General features: G+C 53.7%; 1 protein-coding gene and 1 long non-coding RNA gene across 3 annotated transcripts in view; one reads left to right on the top strand and one right to left on the bottom strand.

Moving 5' to 3' along the window:
• Positions 1-11,421: 11,421 nt before the first annotated feature.
• Positions 11,422-12,218, top strand: LOC122421479. The gene is made up of 3 exons (XR_006263494.1): positions 11,422-11,542; positions 11,860-11,974; positions 12,098-12,218. It is a non-coding gene; the product is annotated as an uncharacterized LOC122421479 (long non-coding RNA).
• A 509-nt stretch (positions 12,219-12,727) lies between these two features.
• Positions 12,728-18,041, bottom strand: part of KREMEN1 (kringle containing transmembrane protein 1) — a 54,243-nt gene continuing 48,929 nt past the window's right edge. For both annotated transcript variants that reach the window (XM_043437513.1, XM_043437521.1), the window contains exon 9: positions 12,728-16,503. In XM_043437513.1, coding sequence (XP_043293448.1) covers positions 16,335-16,503 — 169 coding nt within the window. In that variant the 3' untranslated portion in view covers positions 12,728-16,334. The remainder of the gene's footprint in view (positions 16,504-18,041) is intronic.

Below are 18,041 nucleotides of genomic sequence, written 5' to 3' on the forward strand. Positions count from 1 at the left end.
AAAAATATAGTTACTTTACAATAAAAATATGCTTAGTATAACAAGAAATATACTCACTGTTATTTTTAAGCAATTAATAGTTTTTTTAAAGTTCTCCATTTAAATTTCAAATAGGATGTATTCATTTCCTGTGGCTGTTTTAACAGACTGCCACAAACTTAGTGGCTTCAAACAACACAGATTTATTCCCTTACATTCTACAGGTCGGAAGTTGGAAATGGGTCTTACTGGGTCAAAATCAAGGTGTCAGCATGGCAGTTTGGGGCATTTAAACAGTGCCTGGAGCTTGGTAGGTGCTGTATAAGTGTTAGCAATCACCACTATCATCTTTTTTAAGTTAATAAAATTTGTTTTTAACTTTCTATTATTTATTTAGGCTGCACTGGATCTTCATTGCTGTGTGCGGGCTACTCTCTGGCTGAGGCTCTTGGGCTCCAGAGCGTGGGCTCAGTAGTTGTGAAGCATGGACTTAGTTGCTCCATGGCATGTGGGATTTTCCCAGACTAGGGATGGAACTCAAGTACCCTGCATTGGCACGCGAATTCTTAACCACTGGACCACCAGGGAAGTCCCTTCTCCTTCTCCCCCTCCTCCTCCTCCTTCTTTTTTTGATAGGTAAGAAGAGGATTTATTTAGAGAGAAACAGACTCCACAGACTGTGGGCCATTATGAGGACAAGTGCCTCTCCTTCTTCTTAATGAGGTTGAGGCCAGATCATACAAGCCCTGTTATCCTGGAAGCAGTGGGATTCTTGGGGCTGGCGTCTAGCTGTGGAGAGATTTAGGCAGGAGGAAGCTGGTCAGCTTTGGGTTCAGGAGGCGTCCCTGCCCCGTGGGAAGGTGGAGAATGGACAGGAGTGGGGAAACCGCCAAGGAGACTTCTGCTGTCACGCAGCAAGGGGTGGTCATGGCTTGACCTCAGCGGTGGCAGAGAGATGAAGAGCAGTGGATGGGCCTGAGAGAAAGGTCGGGACAAGGCCCACGTTTCTGGGCCAGCAAGAGTCCAAGGGCCAGACAGGCGAGAGCTGCGCTGTAAAGTGAAGGAGCAGCTGCCTGCGTAGGCAGGAGCTTCCGGCCACAGGAAGGTGCGTGCAGGCGTGGAGGGCCACCTGCTGAGGATGCTGGAGGGGTGTGTGCCTCCACTGGCAGGGGGCCCGACAGGCAGACACTCTGGATTGTGCCCTAAATCACTTGGTCCTGGCGTTTAGGAAGGTGTCTGTAACGAGAGGTAAATTAGGCAGGTCTGGTCCGAAGATGGGGTGACCAGCCTCCCACAAAGTCTCAGTGTGCTGTCCGAGGGCCCCCGGGCTCTCTCACGTGCGCGTGTGGGTCCGCTCTGAGGGCGCACGCTTCACCTGTCATCCCTCGCTACCCTTGTCTTCTGCTGGGGGCCCAGGCCACCCACTGATGCTCGAAGCCGGTGGTCAAGGTCCTGGTGAGACTGCTGTCCTTGGGGCTGATGTCTGGCTGGGAGATCCGGGGATGCCCAAATCCTCCTTCCCGTGAGGTGCCCCAGTGAAATATGCACACCAGGATGTTGCTAACAGGAAAATGATATGCAACTTGGTTCTGGGACATTCTCAGAGAAGCCTGCCCTGGGCCTGGAGACCACTGATGTCACTGACGAGGCCACCGTTGCCATGAGACTGCAACCACTGAGCCTGAGCAAACCACGCATTCATGTGCCCGTACAGATCATAAAACGTATGTGACTTGGGCTGGATTCCTTTGGGGTTTCCTCCTTTCATCCTCCCCTGCTATTGTTGTTGTTGTTTAGTCGCTTCAGTCAAGTCTGACTCTTCTGTGACCCCATGGACTGTAGCCCGCCAGGCTCCTCTGTTCATGGGATTTCCCAGGCAAGAATACTGGGGTGGGTTGTCATTTCCTTCTCCAGGGGATCTTCCTGACCCAGGGATCGAACCAAGACTCCTGCATTGGCAGGTGGGTTCTCTACCTCTGAGCCACAGTGGAAAGCTGTTTCCTTGCTGACATCTTGACTATAACCTCGTGGGAGACCCTAAACCAAAGACACTCAACTCAGCTGCTCCTGAATCCTGACGCAGGGAAACTGCTGATAATACCTTTTCATTGTTTTAAACTTCTCCAATACGGGACAGGTCATACAGCCGAGTATAACTCACAGAGGTGTGTAGAGCAGTGCCTGGTACTGTGTGTAAGCAAGTTATGAGTCATTCCTCTTCTTCGGAATCAAGCTGTGTGTCGAGGTCGAGCTCATTGCACTAGGTTCTTCTTCCCTTAGGCTGTGGCCTGTTCTGGGTGACGCGGTGGAGGGCTGGTCCCGTCAGTTTGCCAGCTACGTCTGAAACTCTCTCTTTGACTGTAAGAGGATCCCCACCGCCACCATCCACAGCCATTTCCCTTTTGGATTAGTTAACCTGTTTCCTGCTTTTGTAATGTCAGCAACACCAGGACTGGTTTTAAAAAAAACTGTACAGGTAGGCCTCCTTGAATGTCTCTTGGTATATGAAGGTAGAGACTCCTAAGATTAGGATGAACCTTGCTCTAATCCCCCTATCTAATGCCCCCATTTCCCCATTTGGGCACCTGGACTTCATCCATTATCTGTTGCCTTCAACATCACATTTCAGGACTTCTCTGGCAATTCAGTGGTTAAGACTCTGTGCTTCTAACGTGGTAGGGGGGCGGGGGGTGGGCAGGGGCAGGTTCCATTCCTGGTTGGGGAACTAAGATCCCATGTGCTACACAGCCAAAATAAATAAGAGGATCTTCTTATTTAAACAAAAAATCACATCTCTTACAGAGTTCATCATTCTCAATTTTTAAAAAAATCTCACTGGCTAGCATCTTTTTCCTCCCAATCGGTAGAATCTGAAACCAGTCCATCCTAAATGTTTATACCTGAGAATGTTAAGTTACAAGACACACCTGAGCCGACCACACCCCCACCCCCATCTGCCTCCAGTTCCACTTCTTGTTGCCCTGTCGTACAATCAGGCTGGAAAGTAGCCTCTGTCAGCAGCACCTCTGCCCTGGAGGCAGGGTCATCACGCCCATACCACTGGACATAGGGCTGGCTACACAATTTTGTGGGGCCCAATCCACAATGAAAATGTGGGGCTCCTTTGAAAATTATTAGGAATCTCCAGATGGCAACAGCAGAGCGGAGCACGGGCCCTTCTGAACATGCGGCCCTGTGTCCCTGCAGTGAGCCTTCGTGGGAAGCAGGCCCTGCTGGCACCAGCCGCCGCGGTCTCAGAACTCTCTCCCTGGCGCCCTGTGCTTGCTTCCCTCCTCTCCTCCCTTCCAGCTCCCCCTTGCATCCTCTTCTTTTCTGGAAAGCCGGCCAGGAGTCTTGGCTGGTGGGGCCTCCTCTGAACATCTTCGGGGCTCTAGGATTTCCCTTAACATTCATCTGGAAGATTCTGCCTCTCGCTCTGGCACCATCCTGTCCCTCTCCTGCTGTGGCTGGACTGATGTCAGGGACTTGAGCCACAAGGGTCTGATTGCAAATCAGGATCCTCCTTCCTACTTTTCCGCTGGTGTTTCTCATGCTGGGCCGGCCCACTTCTCCAGCCTCACCCTCTGTTGCTCCTCCTACATGCTGAGCAGCACTCACCCTGGACCTCCTTCAGATCTTGAGGCATTTCAGGCCCTGATACGACTGTGGGATTTTTGAATAGTTGTAGCAGAAACAGTGTCTTCGATGGACCTATTTCATGTCCCACGCTGACTCTCCTGCAGGACTACATTTCCCAGAAGGCCTTGCATCCAGCTGAGCCCATGTGACTAGTTATGGCCAATAGGATGTGGGAGGAAGTGAAGTACAGTGAAGGACTACTTTCCTGGGTCCCACCCATAAAATATCTCCTGGAGACCCTCTACCTACACTGGCTCCCAGCACGGTTTGTTGACCCTAAGGGTGCCTTGAATGCACATGATGCTGGAGCTAAAGATGGCAGCAGTCCATGGCCAACTCTGCATCAAGAAGGAAACACCCTTAGACTGGGTGATGCCCTCCACCTAGACCAAAGACCCAGGCAATTTGGAAGATCAGCTTTTGCCCCATTTTCTCCGTCCAGTGCTTGCCACCAGCTTCAGTTTTTTCAGGAAGCTCCACAGAGTCGTGTGAAGGGCAGGGACTGTGGAGGCGAGGTCCTGGTGGCAACATGGGGGCATGAATTCTGCCTTCTGGGCCCCAGTTTCCCCCGTGGAGAGATGGAGGAGGCTGATCCTTTGAGATGCCCCCAGCCTCCCCTGAGAGGCTTTAGGACATGGGGGCTGACCGCTGGCCCTCACTCCCTCTGGGTGCCTACCCCACAGGGGGGTTTTTTAGTTCGGAGTTGTTTCCAGGGGTCTGAAAGGTGATACTGTCCTTTGTGTTAATGAACCACAAACACACAGGGGTGGCCGGATGTGACTTTGAAGTTGCAAAGCCCTGGGTTTCAGTCCCAGCTCTGCCCTCCAGTCACCAGGTCGATGACCTCGGGCAAGAGCTGCCTTCTGTCTGAAGAAGAGGACCTAACTAGCCAGGATTAAATGAGACCGGGGGAAAAATAAGAGAAAAGCAAACTTGATTTCTCTGAGACTCAGTTTCCTCATCTGTGAAATGTGAATATAACCATACCCACCCTAGTGGGTGGCTAGGAGGCTCAAATGAAATAATACAAAGTGTGTTGAGTTTAGCAGGGAGCCTGGTCCTCGGATGTTTAATCAATGTCCACTGTTGACAGGACAAAGTACCTGATCTTCAGCAAATGTCAGCCTTGCCCCCCCACCCCCGCCTCTGTGTACACACCCAACATGAGGGGTCTCTCCCCCAAGTGGTTTGAGTGCTGTAGGTGCTCACAGCCCTTCACCTGGAGTGGGTGCTGCTGTGTTGGGGGCTTTCTCTAGGGGTCCGTCCCTAGTGCCTGATTCAGAGTTTTAAAGATGTAGCCAGCGTCCTTTCCAGAGAGCGTTCCAAGGCCTCAAAAGCCCATCAAAAGCAAATTTATAGCAGAAGCCCACATCAGCCACCACCCCCCCAACCTGCTACAGACCCGTTGGCGGAAGATCAGACACCCCAACTGCTGAGGGTTAATTACAAACTTGGCGCCCATCTGCTTGGGAGAACTTGCAAGAGTCTTTTTTCTCTTTCCAAAGGCATAAACATTTGTACTGCAAGTAGCCCAGGGGGCCTGGAGATGTTTATTTTGTAGTTAACAAAGAGAAGGAACTTTTGGCTTGCGAGCTGAGTGTTCTGCTGGCCCCAGGGAGAAAGAGGCTTTGGGGAGGCCCCTTACAGGAGCAGGTGCCTCCGGGGGTGGCTCAGGTCAGGGTGGGGAAGGCCAGCAGCTGTCAGCCCAGCCTGGGGGCCCCAGGTGACTTCCCCAGGTAGGAGATGTGCTGCTTCTCAGGGCTCAGTCCTTCCCAGCATTTTCACTCTTCAACAGAAGAAAGAAGTGCTTGCTTTCTTCTGAGTGGTGTGCCAGTGAGAGGCAAATGTTGCTCTTTGTGTTTTTTTACACTTTCCATTAAAAAAACAAACAATGTGTTTCTTCCCCCCAAAATTGCACGTGTAATTCAAGAATATAAAAGATTCAAGCTACATATAAATGCATCAAATAAAATGTGTTGAACGCTGACACAGCATTTCATAGTATGGAAGTAGAACAACTCATCTGCTCACTTACCTGCTGATGCAACGTGTTCTTTTTATAAGAAGACAAAGAGGATGCTCTTAAGTAAAGATCTTTCTGTTGTTGGGTCCCGTGGGGTCAGGGCTCAGAGGACTCGCCTTCTGGGGAGACAGTTTGAGAATCCAAGAGCTCCGAGGTGTCAGTGGTGAGAGTGTCCTGGGTTAGTCTTCAGGGTGAGGGCCCAGAGCTCTGTGCCGAGGCTGCAGTTCAGTTGCAGCTCTCCAATCATACCACTTGGGGGCACTGCTGAGCAAGTCTGAAGAGGGGTGGCTCTAGTCAGGAGAGCCAGGGCGGAGGAGGCGGGGTCCGGGCAGTGTGGAATGGGGAGCTGGGCCTCAGGGCTGGCCTGTCCGCTTGCCCACCTGGGGCCATGAGGGAAATAAAAGGACATCCAAGTTCTGCATTTGTTCCTGACCTGAACGTGGTGGTTTAGGCACTAAGTTGTGTCCAACTCTTGTGACCCCATGGACAGTAGCCCGCCAGGCTCCCCTGTCCATGGGATTTTCCAGGCAAAAATACTGGAGTGGGTTGCCATTTCCTGCTCCGGGGGATCTTATCGATGAACGCTGGGTTCTCCAGCGTTGCATGTGGATTCTTTACTGACTGAGCCACCAGGAAAGCTTCCTGACCTGAAGCAACAGATTAAAAAAAAAAAAAAGAAAATCCACTGCAGGCAAGGAGGCCAGCAGAGAAGGGTATTTTCACCCAATAGATAATGTTGCTGAAAAGGTGATGGTCAGCAGATAGTTTTACAAAATAGGGCCACATATTGAATATTTTGGGGGAAATTAGGTATTTAAAAGGAACTGAGTCAGGAGTCATTTTCTAAGGCGCGAACTACCCTTTCTCAGTGTATTGTGTGCTTGGAATTTGATAAACAGGGTTTTAGTCTCAGAGGCAGGGCGCACCTGAAGTTCCCCTGCTGTCGGTGGTCCCCAGGAGGTCAGGCTGCAGAAACCTGAGTCCGCTCCTGTTTGCAGAGTCGGGACTGTGAACCAGGCCTTAGACATGCTGACTGTCTCCAGACCTATGTTGCTAGAGTGTCACCACCTTCGTTTACTGCCAGAACTGAATACTTTACCTTTATTACGGTATTTCACCTTCACAACAACTCTCTGAGAAACTACTGCTAGACCTGTTTTACAGATGAGTCAACTGAGGTTAGAAAGGTAATTTGCCTGAGGTCTGAGAGCAGGTTCCATGGCAGACCCCGCCTGAAACCTGGCCCCCACAAGTCCAGAGCTCATGGTCTTCATGCTCCTCTGATGAGGAGTCATGGCTTCCTCCGTGAAGCCCCGTGGTTTGGCTAAGGTTACCTACATAGGTGTGGCAGCAAGCCCATCTCCTCCCTGCACCCCTCAGGGGCTGCCTTCCTCAGGTTCAGCTTCTGGTCCCTGTCACGCCAAACAAGACGGAGGTGCGGCCCCAAGTGTGTTTCTGGGGTGGAAGCTCCCAAGCCTTGGGCCCAAGTTGCAAATGACTCAGTGGGGATGAAGTGGCGAAGGGCCAAGGGCCACCTGTGAAGTCAGCTCCCTGCCCTGAGAGCCAGCTGGGGAGGCATGGAGTCAGACAAAGGGAAACAGATTCTGTGCTGAGACCCTTTGCTAAGAGATTTGATGGCAGAGCTCCGTCAAGCAAGGCCACGTGCAAAAGGGCAGCCCTAGCTGCCTTGCGGGAATGAGAAGGCCAGTTTCTAAAGAGAGACTGGGGCTCCCTATGTGGGAAAGGGAAGTGATTTTAGCCCAGCAGTTGGCCAGGAGTCTGGTTCATGGTTCCAACTCATGGGTATTAGCAGAGGAGAACAAGGCATTGCTGAGGGTGGCAAATTGGTTATAATTAAGAGAACCTGGGAGAGCAAAACAATGCAAGGGCCACCAGCTGTCCTGGATCTGAGAATTCCTTCTCTGGAGGAAAGTAGTCGCTCCCCACCCACCCTGCAGGGCAGGCCATTCGAGCAAAGAGCCTCCCCCATCACCACCTCCTGCTCCCAGGGACCTCCTCCTGCTCCGCACCAGCACCTTTTCCTTCCTGGACAATTTAAACTCACCCGGCTGGCTTGTCTCTCAGGAAAGCAAACAGGCTTGGGGACGGGTTCAAGCCCCGAAGCCTGCACTTCCTGAGTGAGTTACGTAAACTCTCTGAGCCTCAGTGTCCTCATCTGACAGACAAGGATGATAAGAAGGCCTAACCCATCCAGCCGTTTTACGCTTTCAACAGGATGGATGAGAAGTGGTTGGCCTGGCACCAGGGGCTGGCCTGCAGGCTTGCCGCCTGCTCTCCTATGGCCCACAAGCTAAGAACATGTGTTAATTGCCAGGGGAGAATCAAAAGACGTGTGACAGTTATATAAAATCCAGGTTTCAGAGTCCATAAATGAAGTTTTATTGGCACATAACCTGCCATTTGTTTATACAGTGAGTCTCCTACGTATACGACTGAGTTTTGTTCTGAGGGTGTGTTCCTAGGTCCAACGAAGTTAGCCTTGGTACCCAGCTAAGACAACTGGTTATGTAGTACTGTATACTAATAGGTTTATAATACTTTCCACATAAATAATACATACATAAAAAACAAACTCACAAAATAAAACATTAAAAAAATAATTTTATTTATTTATGTTTGGCTGGGTCTTCATTGCTGTGCAGGCTTTTGTCTAGTTGCAGAGTGGGGACTTCTCATTGTGGTTGCTTCTCTTGTTGAAGTGCGTGGGGTCTAGAGTGAGTGGGCTTCAGTAGTTGTGGCTCCCGGGTTCTAGAGCACAGGCTCAGTAGTTGTGGCTCATGGCCTTAGTTGCCCTGCAGCATATGGGATCTTCCTGGACTAGGGACGGAACCCGTGTCTCCTGCATTGGCAGGCGAATTCTTTACCACTGAGCCACCAGGGAAGCCCAAGAAAACATTATTTTATTTTACAGGACAGTACCTTGAAAAGTGTAGTAGTATAAGTACCATAGTTGGTAGACAGGGGCTGGCATGTGCATTTCCATCTTTAAAGCTTGCAACTTGAAGGTTCATGTGTAGGGGACTTTCCGTTTATCGTCTGTGGCTGCGAGGGGTGGGCCTTGGTGCCCGCCTCCCGCTGCCAATTCCCCACCCCCTCACAGAGTCACCCAAGGCTTGAGGACTTGCAGTGCTGGGGTCCTTGGGGGTCCCTGGGGATGGGCCATGGTCCCAGTGGATGCTGCCCCCAACCACTGCAGGCAGAGGTGAGATGTGACAGAGATCAGAGACTGTAGGAGCCAGGAAAGGTAAAATAGTTACTATTTAGCAATGCAGGAGACCTGGTTTGATCCCTGGGTTGAGAAGATCCCCTGGAGAAGGGAATGCCTATCCAATCCAGTATTCTTACCTGGAGAACTCCATAGACAGGGGAGCCTGGTAGGCACCAGTCATGGGGTCACAAAGAATCAGACATGACTAAGCGACTTTCATTTTCATTTAGCCCTTTTCAGAAAAACTTGGTCAACCCCTGGCAAGAGCACCTGACCCTGGATGAGCCATCAGTAAAAGGTATCCACGGTTACCATTATTCTTCTTCTCTTGGTTGGTTTTAACTTTCAGGTACCCCTTGCTTTTGGCTTAATGGAGAGACTATGAACCTGAAGTCCTTGGAAGGGTTTTTGGGGGTGTCTCTGAATCTCCAGAGAATTTGTTTTTTTGTAGGCGAGGTCTTTTGGGGAGGGGCTTCATGACATTCATCTGATTCCTGAAGGAGTCTGTGTTCTCAAACAGGTAAAGAAGCATAGGTTTGATGCCTTCCCTTATTGCAGGCACTGATCTGTACTTTTCTCTGGGCTGTTTGGAGGCAACATGGATGATATTTGGGGGAGATTTTGGAAGGCCGCGGGGCCTCCCTCAGATACCCATGCCCCTGCCCAGGTGGGAGGGGCTTGCAGAGCACCAGGAACCAAGAGCCCTGGGTTTGTAGCCAACAGACAGGGGTTCAATCCCGGCCTTGCCCTCCACTGGCCAAGCCTCGGCTCCCAGGCTGGGCTGGCCCCAGGAGGACGTAGAGGGCTGACCACAGTGTGTCTGGCACACAAGGTACCACAAAAGGGTACCTGCTCTTACTATTATCATCATCAGCATCCCTGGACATTCAGAAGCTTCCCTCAGCTCACCTGGAGCCCATGAAAAGCTGCCCAGTGTCTGGCTAACAGGAGGTTTGAATTCCCACTGCTCTTGATTTGACTTTATCTTTGGTACCAGCAACTAAAGTGAGTTCATGAGACATATTCACACGGTCAGTCTGCCAAACAGCAGGCCCCCAATTCTGCTTTTTTAGTTCAGTGGCTTCATTTGAACAGGGACAATAATAGACATTTCCTGAGAGTGAAATAAGAGATTGGAAGGTTCTCTGTTGCAAGAAGCTTGGCTGTTTCAGATTCTCCTGTTGTCTTTTTTTCCCACCTGAGGAGTTACTCTGGACCTCAAGCTTGGATCTGCTTTCCCTCTAAAATGCTTCTCTGTGCAGCCCGGTTCCCTGGCCCAGTCATCCACAGCAGGCAGGCTCATTCCGGGGCCCGGTGACCACCTCTGAGAGGGCTGAGGGAATCCTCGGCGACAGGCTTGTCCTGGAGACCGGCCTCCGCACACAGGCTGGTCCACAGCCAGGCCAGCCCGGTGCTGTCTGCGCCTAGTTGCTGGGCGTGGTCCCATTCAGCAGGGGCCCAGTGGCTCCAGACAACAGCTGGAGACCAGGAAGGGAGACTTCCAGCTACAAGCAAATGTTGCTGCTTCTTGAGGTTGAAATGTTCTCTCCCCAAAGTGCCCCTTTCAGCCAAGCAAAAACAATCCCCCACGGGGACCCGACCCTGCCACAGAGGAACAAAGGCATCCCAGTTCTCTGTGTTCCAGAGACCGTCTGCAGCTTCAGGCACGCACAGCCCCGTGGGGAGAGGGGATGGTCATGTGATCGCCAAGCTTGAGGACAAGGTCGGCCTTGTCCAGGCCTTTCGTCTCTGGAGGAAGGCCCTTGGTTGCCTGACAAAGGATGAGGCTGACGCTGCCCTGGTGCCAGCTCCCGGGTGGGCGGCTTTTAGTGTCCCATCTTGCAGGTTCAGAACAAGGAGACGAGATCAAGGTCAGCGGTCCCCTGAGTCCACTCAGATGGGCCGGAATGGGGGGCTCCTCCTGGCCCTGCTTCAGGCAGGACAGGTGCCTGCGTTCTAGCTATATGTGTTTATTTTTCTGTTGCAGGCGGATCCGTCTCTAAGAAGTTCACCAGCAAGGCCGCCCCATTTGCTTTCCACCAGCCATTAAAAATATTAGTATTTTCCTTCAGGGCCAGGCAAGAGTTTCTGGGAAAGGCAGAAGGAGAGCTCAGAGAAGACAGACGCTCAGGTGACACTGGCCTCTGAGTGCCGGCCGAGGTCGGGGGCGGGGAGGGTGGGGGGTGCGAAACAGCCATGTCAAGGCAGCGCCTTCCGGAGAAGCTTCTGGAATGACTGCTATGCCCTGCCCTTCTCTGTCCCTTGATGAATCTCTGGAGCGATACAGCCTTCTAAGTTGAGGAAGCAGTACTCTGTAGACTGCAGAGGAAGAGGCCAGGGGAACTTAAGGCCGCTGTCTATGAGTGGACAGTTCCTTTCAGAGGAGAAGGTGACTATTGACCAAACTTCTCAAATGAGGTAAAAGGGTGTTTGGATTTCAGTGAGCACCGGCATCAGTCAGGGGCTTCCCGGAGAGTCTGGTGGGTCTGGGGTAGGGCCCAGGAACATGCATTTCGAACTAGCACACCAGGGGTTCTCAGGCCAGTGGTCAAGGCGGCAGTCTGAGAAGCACGTCTGCGTCTAAGGTGGTGGTGCTGGAGGCTTTGCCCGGCCAGTCCCCTCCTGAGGATTTGTACCTGGGGGCTTACAGAACCAACGGCAGCCTGCTCCAGGTAGGTCGGAAGCTTGGCTTCTGGGGCTGCCCCCGCTCCTGCCCAGGCTCTCCCGCATCTGCCTGAGTGTGTCCGTGACACTGTCCTCAGCTGCTCCTGCCCAGACACACCCCTGGGATGTCAGCTGTGCCTCTGCTTTCATGGGCTGCAGCCCCCAGTCCTGACCCTCCCTGGGCCTCAGGCCACCTGTCCTGGGCCTAACAGTTCGGCCTCCACATCCCATGGGGACCTCCCTCGACTCAGCCCGACAGAGCTCTGCACGTTTCCTCTCTTTTTATGTCCTTAACCGCAGAGACTGGCCTCTCTCTCCTCAGCAGCCGGGTCAGGACACTTGGGCAGCACCTTGCTCTTCACCTACCAGCTGCATTCCAGAACAGGGAGCAGCTACTGCTTATTGAAAACATACCACAGGCAACAGCTCATCACGACCAGGTGACCTGAGTACTGTAACTGCCCTCACCTGAAAGGTGATGTGGCAAGTGGGAGGACTAGGGGTGAGCCGGGCCCTGTGGAGGCGGCCGGCTCTCTCTCTCAGGCCCTCCCCTCCCACCACAGGGCCGCCCTGGGAGCCCCGGTAGGCCCTCGGCATCTCTGACTGGCCTCCTCACCCTTGGTTTAACCTCACTCCGACCACTTCTCTGAATGCAAGTGGGAAATGCTTCTCAACTGGGAACCTGGCGTCGCTCCTCCACGGAAATCCTTCACAGGCTCCCTGTTCTATGCCCCCAGCCTCACAGCTGGGTCCCACAGGCTGACGCTCGGCTTCCTCAGGACCCACTGAAAGGGGCTTTGGGGCACACAGCCCTCACAGGAGAGGGCAACTCACACCCGAGCTTTTTCCCTGCTATTACAGAGGAAGGGGGGGGGGCGGGGAAGGGAGAGGAAGTGCCAGCTGCTCAGAAAGGCGGGGGATCATGTGGACCTCCTGAGCCAGGGGTGCTGTGTGTTTTACAGGGGCAGAGAGTGGACTAACCGGCCTGAGGCCAACCTCAGACCTGTGGTCCGGTGCCCTCACCCATGGCTGCCCTGTGGGTGTGGGATCCCAACTCTTCAGACCTCCCCAGTCGGAGATCGGCTGCGGGTCAGAGGCACGGACCCGGGGTGAGCCCGTGGGCCCCTAGCACGGCAACGTCCCGGCCCACGGGCTTGGGAGCCTCCCATAAACACAACAACCCTGGGCTCGTCGCGGTTTCTACAACAATGAGAATATTTATTTTCTCCAGACGGTAAAAATAACATTTTTCTCTCTTTTGTAAAAGTTAAGTACCATTACATTCCATTTTCTTAAATAACAAAATCCTAAAAATATATATTAAATTGTATACAGTGCGTCACACTTCATCTTATATTTTAAAATACATGATGTTTCTATTTTATTCTCAAAGTTGCATATTCAGAGCATATTTACAGGTAAAGCCTTATCACCCAGAGTCAGCAGCCCCTTGGGAAGGTGAGTGGGTGTGGGCGGTCCTGACGCCAGGAGGACCCCGTGGCAGCAGCCCCCAACCCCGACCATGTGCTCCTGGCGACACGTCCCTTCCAAAGCAGCAGACTGACCTGGACTTTCCCCCACACCCCACTGCTGCCTCGTTGAGTGTGTTCAACTCGGCAAGACGGGAACCTGGGAGATGGGCCCCCCGGGGTCTGCAGGCTGAGGGTGAGGCCCTGTCCCCCTGAGCTGGCCAGCCTGAGGGGAGGCAGCTGCGGCTGGAAGAGAAACACCCTGCACCAGGGCGGCTAAGCTGAGAGCCCCAGCCAGGAGGTAGAACAGTGAGGAAGGTAAACGAGACACCAGAGGAAACAATCAGAAGGTTAAACATTCCCAAGGTGGCAGCAAAAGCAGACATCAAACAGTAAGGGAGACTGGAAACCAAGAGGGCTGCAGTGCGGGGCTGTGGGCTGCGGGCCGGCCCGGCTCGACGGGAGGCCGGGGTGCGGTCAGGCCAGGGGCCGACCTCAGAGGCACCTGCAAGTGCTTGGGAAGACAGAGTGCCAGAACTCACAGGGGCGTGGTGACTCTGGGGTCAGGACGACCTGGCTGGACACGGAGCAGGTCCGACCACTCCTGCCAGGGTCTGACAACGGGCAGGGCGGGGTGGGGGGGCCGCAGGTGCTTCCTATGCAGGCCCCGCCCCCTCCCCCCGGTTTTGGCAGAAGGGCCAGGACAGCTGCGCCTGCAAGTGCTCTGATCTCTGTGGGTTTCTGGCCGACTGGAGTCTTGCGCTAGAGCCCACACTTCAGAAGTTACCTCGCTCAGGCCCAGAAAGAGGGGGCCTCAACCCTGTTCTGATGTGCGGGCACCTGGGTTCATTCCCCTTCCTCCTCTGTTCTGTGAGCCACTGGCCACTTGGGGAAGAACACGAGCGCCCTGAGCCTCCTCCAGGGGCCAAGAGGCCAGGCTCCCTGGCCGGCCGGAGTGGGGCGTGGGTGAGGTGGGGGCCTGGCTCCCAGCAGCACCCGATCACCGCAGGGCAGGGATGCTCTGATCCACGCTTCCTCTTACCTAAGCCCGTGTGATCTGTCGTGTGCTTTTCTCAGGGTCACCCTTTCCAGCCCCCTCCAACTCCTACTTTCTCCCCTCTTAAGTGGTTTCTTAGCAGATCAAGTGCTGCTCCCCTGGGTGTTCCTAGGTGTAAACACCTCCCCTCTTCTGGGACAATTTGTGTCTCAAGTGTTTACTTAGGTGCGGGGGGCCCCTCTGGGCAGGTGGCTGACAGGTTCCAGCCAAGGCCATGGCCAGGTCAGGCTTACAGACTTTGGCCTGGGACAGTTTATGGCCCTCTCCCCCTGTGCCATCCTGAGGCCGGTGTGGGTTTCCAGGGCTGCTCCCGGGGTGGTAAGTGCATCCTCGGTCACTGGGCTGCACCCGAGTGGCAGGAAGGATAGCACTGGCTTCCAGCACCTTGGGGATCTCTGAGAAAGGGCTCCTCCGGCTGCTTGGACACACGGTGACCTGAAGTCACCAAGTGTGACGACAGCAGGTGGGCCCACAGGACGCACCGGGGCCAGTGATCAGAGGGAGCCCGCGGCTTGGAGCAACTGCTCCTGGTCGGGCGGAGCCCTCCCGGCTGCAATCCCACATTCCCTCTGAGCTGCTCAGGGACCTAGTGACCGCACACACCTGACACTTGTGTTTGAGAGGAGATTCCACAAAGGCCAGGAATAGTTTGGAGGAGAGACTGCACATGTCATACATCCCAGTGGTCCTTGCACGTGGCAGGCCTGTATCCAGACCCTGGGGGCCGGCAGACAGCTGCTCTGGGGGAACTGCCTTTCCAGATCAAAGCCTCCCCCAGGGCCTGGGGCAGTGCCCCCGCCCTCCTGCGGGCTTGCTGCGTCTCCCACTCTAACTCTCCCCCTCCGCCAGCTCCCAGCATCTTTCTGGCCGCTGGGGTCACCTCCCAGCGGCCCCATGCGGCCTTCTGTCTTTCTGGGAGCCGGGTGCATTTGGCTGCCAGTGTGGCAGGCTCCCAAGGAAGGCCAAGCGAGCAGCAGCCCAGGGGCTGGGGGAGGGGGGCAGAGTACCCAAACAGGGAGCGGTGGGGCCCGAGGCCTACGAGGCCTGGAGTGCCTACAGGGGAGCCTCACTCTGAGAAGGGCCAGGCCCCCCTCCCAGCTGCCGTGGGGGATGGCACCAACTCTACACCCACAGCCACTGCGGCTGCGGCTCTCCATCTCCGGAGGCCTCTCCCGGAGGGGCTCCGGTCCCCACGCCCTCCCTCCGCACTCTGCACACCGCTCTCTGAGGCTCCCCTCTGGGTCGGGGTTGGGGGGTGGTGGTGCAGGGCATGTGGGACCAGGGACAAGAGCCCTCTCTTTCCCCGCTGAGCCATTCCAAAGCCCATCCTGTCCCCATAAGAAGGGGCATGGAGACCACTGAACGCCCAGGCCATGGGAATTTCTCATCCTCTTTTAAAAGGAGGGACAGTTAACGGAGGGACTGCTGGTGCCCGGGGTCACAAGACGCTGCCTGGATGCTTTGCCATATACACTGTTCTGAACAGAGAGGCAGCTTAGGAGTCAACAGATGGGGCTTGGCTTGGGCTCCACGGAACCTCAAGCTGCTCAGGGACGAGGCCAGCAAACCCAGTGAGGAGTTACTGAGCACCTAGAAAAGCTTCCGGTGAAGTCTGCTGCGTGAATAGATGGCTGGACATTTCCTATCCCTCAAACCTGTCTGCTGGTCACCAAGCTGCACAAAGAAGCAACAGAAAGTAGCCGCATGTGAAGGTGTCAGGTTTGACCTGACGGCCTTCCAGGTTGGAGGAGGCCCATTCTTGCCCAGAGCCCAGAGCCAGTGCAGAGCATGGGCCTACATCATGCACGGGGCAGCTAATGCCCGGGAGTACCAGACCAGGCCACCCCTCGGGAGAGCCTCAGAACTCTCTCTGCCTGGCCTGTTCCAAAGCAGAAAGACCAGGAGAAAGCCATCTGTGCATGGACAAAACTGGGAAGAAGCGCTACCTACCCACTACCTGACAGCTGTCTAGAATGTACCTGAGCCCCATGCCTGACACAATCACCCCGTCACCTCAGCCCCTGTTGTCCCAACCCCCCGCTCCTAGACGAGAGTGAGATGCAGGGGGCACAGACCGGGACCTGAGTCTCTCTCCTGAGTGTGGTGATGAAGCAGGCTGAATCCAGGCCAAGCGGCCCCTGCGGAAGACTGCTGCCCTGGAGGAGGCCAAAGGCGAGGTGGGGAAGAGTCGGTGGAAAGAAACCACGGGAGAGGCGGTCCCCAGGGACCTCGAGTGCAGAGGGATCTCGTGTCCTTGGCAAGGAGGGGGAACTCTTAGTCACTCACAAGAGGATTACGGTCGTCTGGTTGACTCTGACACTTGAGCTTCTTCTTAAAGATGGAAATCGAAGTAGAAGGCTCGTAAAAAATGCTCCAAATTTCCCCTGACGTCCCTGGTTGATGACAATCCCTAAGGTCCCCCGAGGCAGGAACGCGATGGGATCTGTCAAACAAAAATATCTTAATTTTTCAAGTAGAACAGAACTAAGCATCCAAAGCAACCTACCATTTCATGAGATACCTGCACCTATAGAACAGGACACTCGGTGAGGAGACCTGGGGAAACCTAGTAGCTGCCATGAGAGACTGGAGGGATCGCCAGGCGGGTGACCCAAATCCCATGGGATGGCAGTGCAGTGGGGCAGGTCCCAGCTCAGAGTAATGAAGAACCTTCTAGCTGGAAGGATTATTCCAATCTGCAAAGGGCTGGCCTGAGAGCTTATGAGTTTTAAAAAATCTTCTCTTTTTAAGCAGACGAACTCTTTTCGAATGACACTTATTCAGAAGCTCACCTACCTAAACAGGATGAAGGCAAACCTGCTCTGCTGGGAGTAGGCCCTGCCTTTCTCCCCATCTGCCCCGCTCCCTGGGTCAGCCCCTCGGCTGCTGGGCAGGGAAAGTGCAGAGGCACTGGGTGTCAGATGGGAGACGCACACGGGCTTTGGGGTCTCGGCACATGGTGAGGTGCTGGGCCCCAGAGAGCACCCCGCCCCTCCCTGCTGTCGGGGACACACAGACGGGACTACTAAGCCAGAGAGGCTTCCCTGGAGTGTGTGAACTGTGACTCAAAAAAAAGAAAGAAAAACATATATGTATATTATATTTATATATATCAGAAGCTCAGTAAACAGTAATAAGGACATTATTTTCCCTGAGAAATGTACAGTGCAGGGTGGCAAGGCCTATAAGTAGTGTCAAAGGGGCCAAGGGCAGCCTTTACAGGGCAATAGAGGAGCCGGCATTTAACGTATGAAAGTCTGTGGCAGCCTCGGGGCAACTAAGCCCATGCATCGCAACCACCGAGCCTGTGGGCCGGAGCCCTCGAGCCGCCACAGCTGAGCCCGTGTGCCGCAGATACTGAAGCCCACACACCTAGACCCTGTGCTCCACAACGAGAGAAGCCACTGCAGTAAAAGCCTGCGCACTGCAACAAAGAGTAGGCCCCACTCGAAGACCCAGGACAACTGAAAACAGAAAACCAAAAACCCTGAATCAAGCACAAGCCAGAAAGTTGGGGAAAAGGTAGCTTTTACACCAACACTCAGGAAGGCCTTGAAATGGAGAGAGACTTTATGTCAATTGTATCTCAATAAAACTGGAGGAAAAGAGAAATGGAGAGAGCCTGGACTGGGAACCACAGGAAAGACAGAGTACAGGTAGGAAGATTAGCAAGCCCTTCTGTAAGTGCACAGACTCCTGTGCATGAACAACCGCCCCTTTCCTAAAAGGCAGAATAGTTAAACCTGAATAGTGGAAGTAAGAGAAGGAAAAAAATTTTTTTCCCAAATTGGTCAGAATTGAAGGGTGAAGCTATTATAAGCTTCCTAAATAACTGCCTTAAAAATAATTATTAAACAGTAGTTAATAAAACTTCTCTTCCTAAGACTGTCTCACAGATTCTAGATGGCATCAGGAAATATACCTGGTATTATCCTAGGAATCTCTGCTCTTAGGTAAAAATCTCATCAAGAGGCCAGCACA

Source organism: Cervus canadensis, chromosome 1 (assembly GCF_019320065.1).
Source record: "Cervus canadensis isolate Bull #8, Minnesota chromosome 1, ASM1932006v1, whole genome shotgun sequence".
In the NCBI taxonomy this organism is placed as follows: domain Eukaryota; kingdom Metazoa; phylum Chordata; class Mammalia; order Artiodactyla; family Cervidae; genus Cervus; species Cervus canadensis.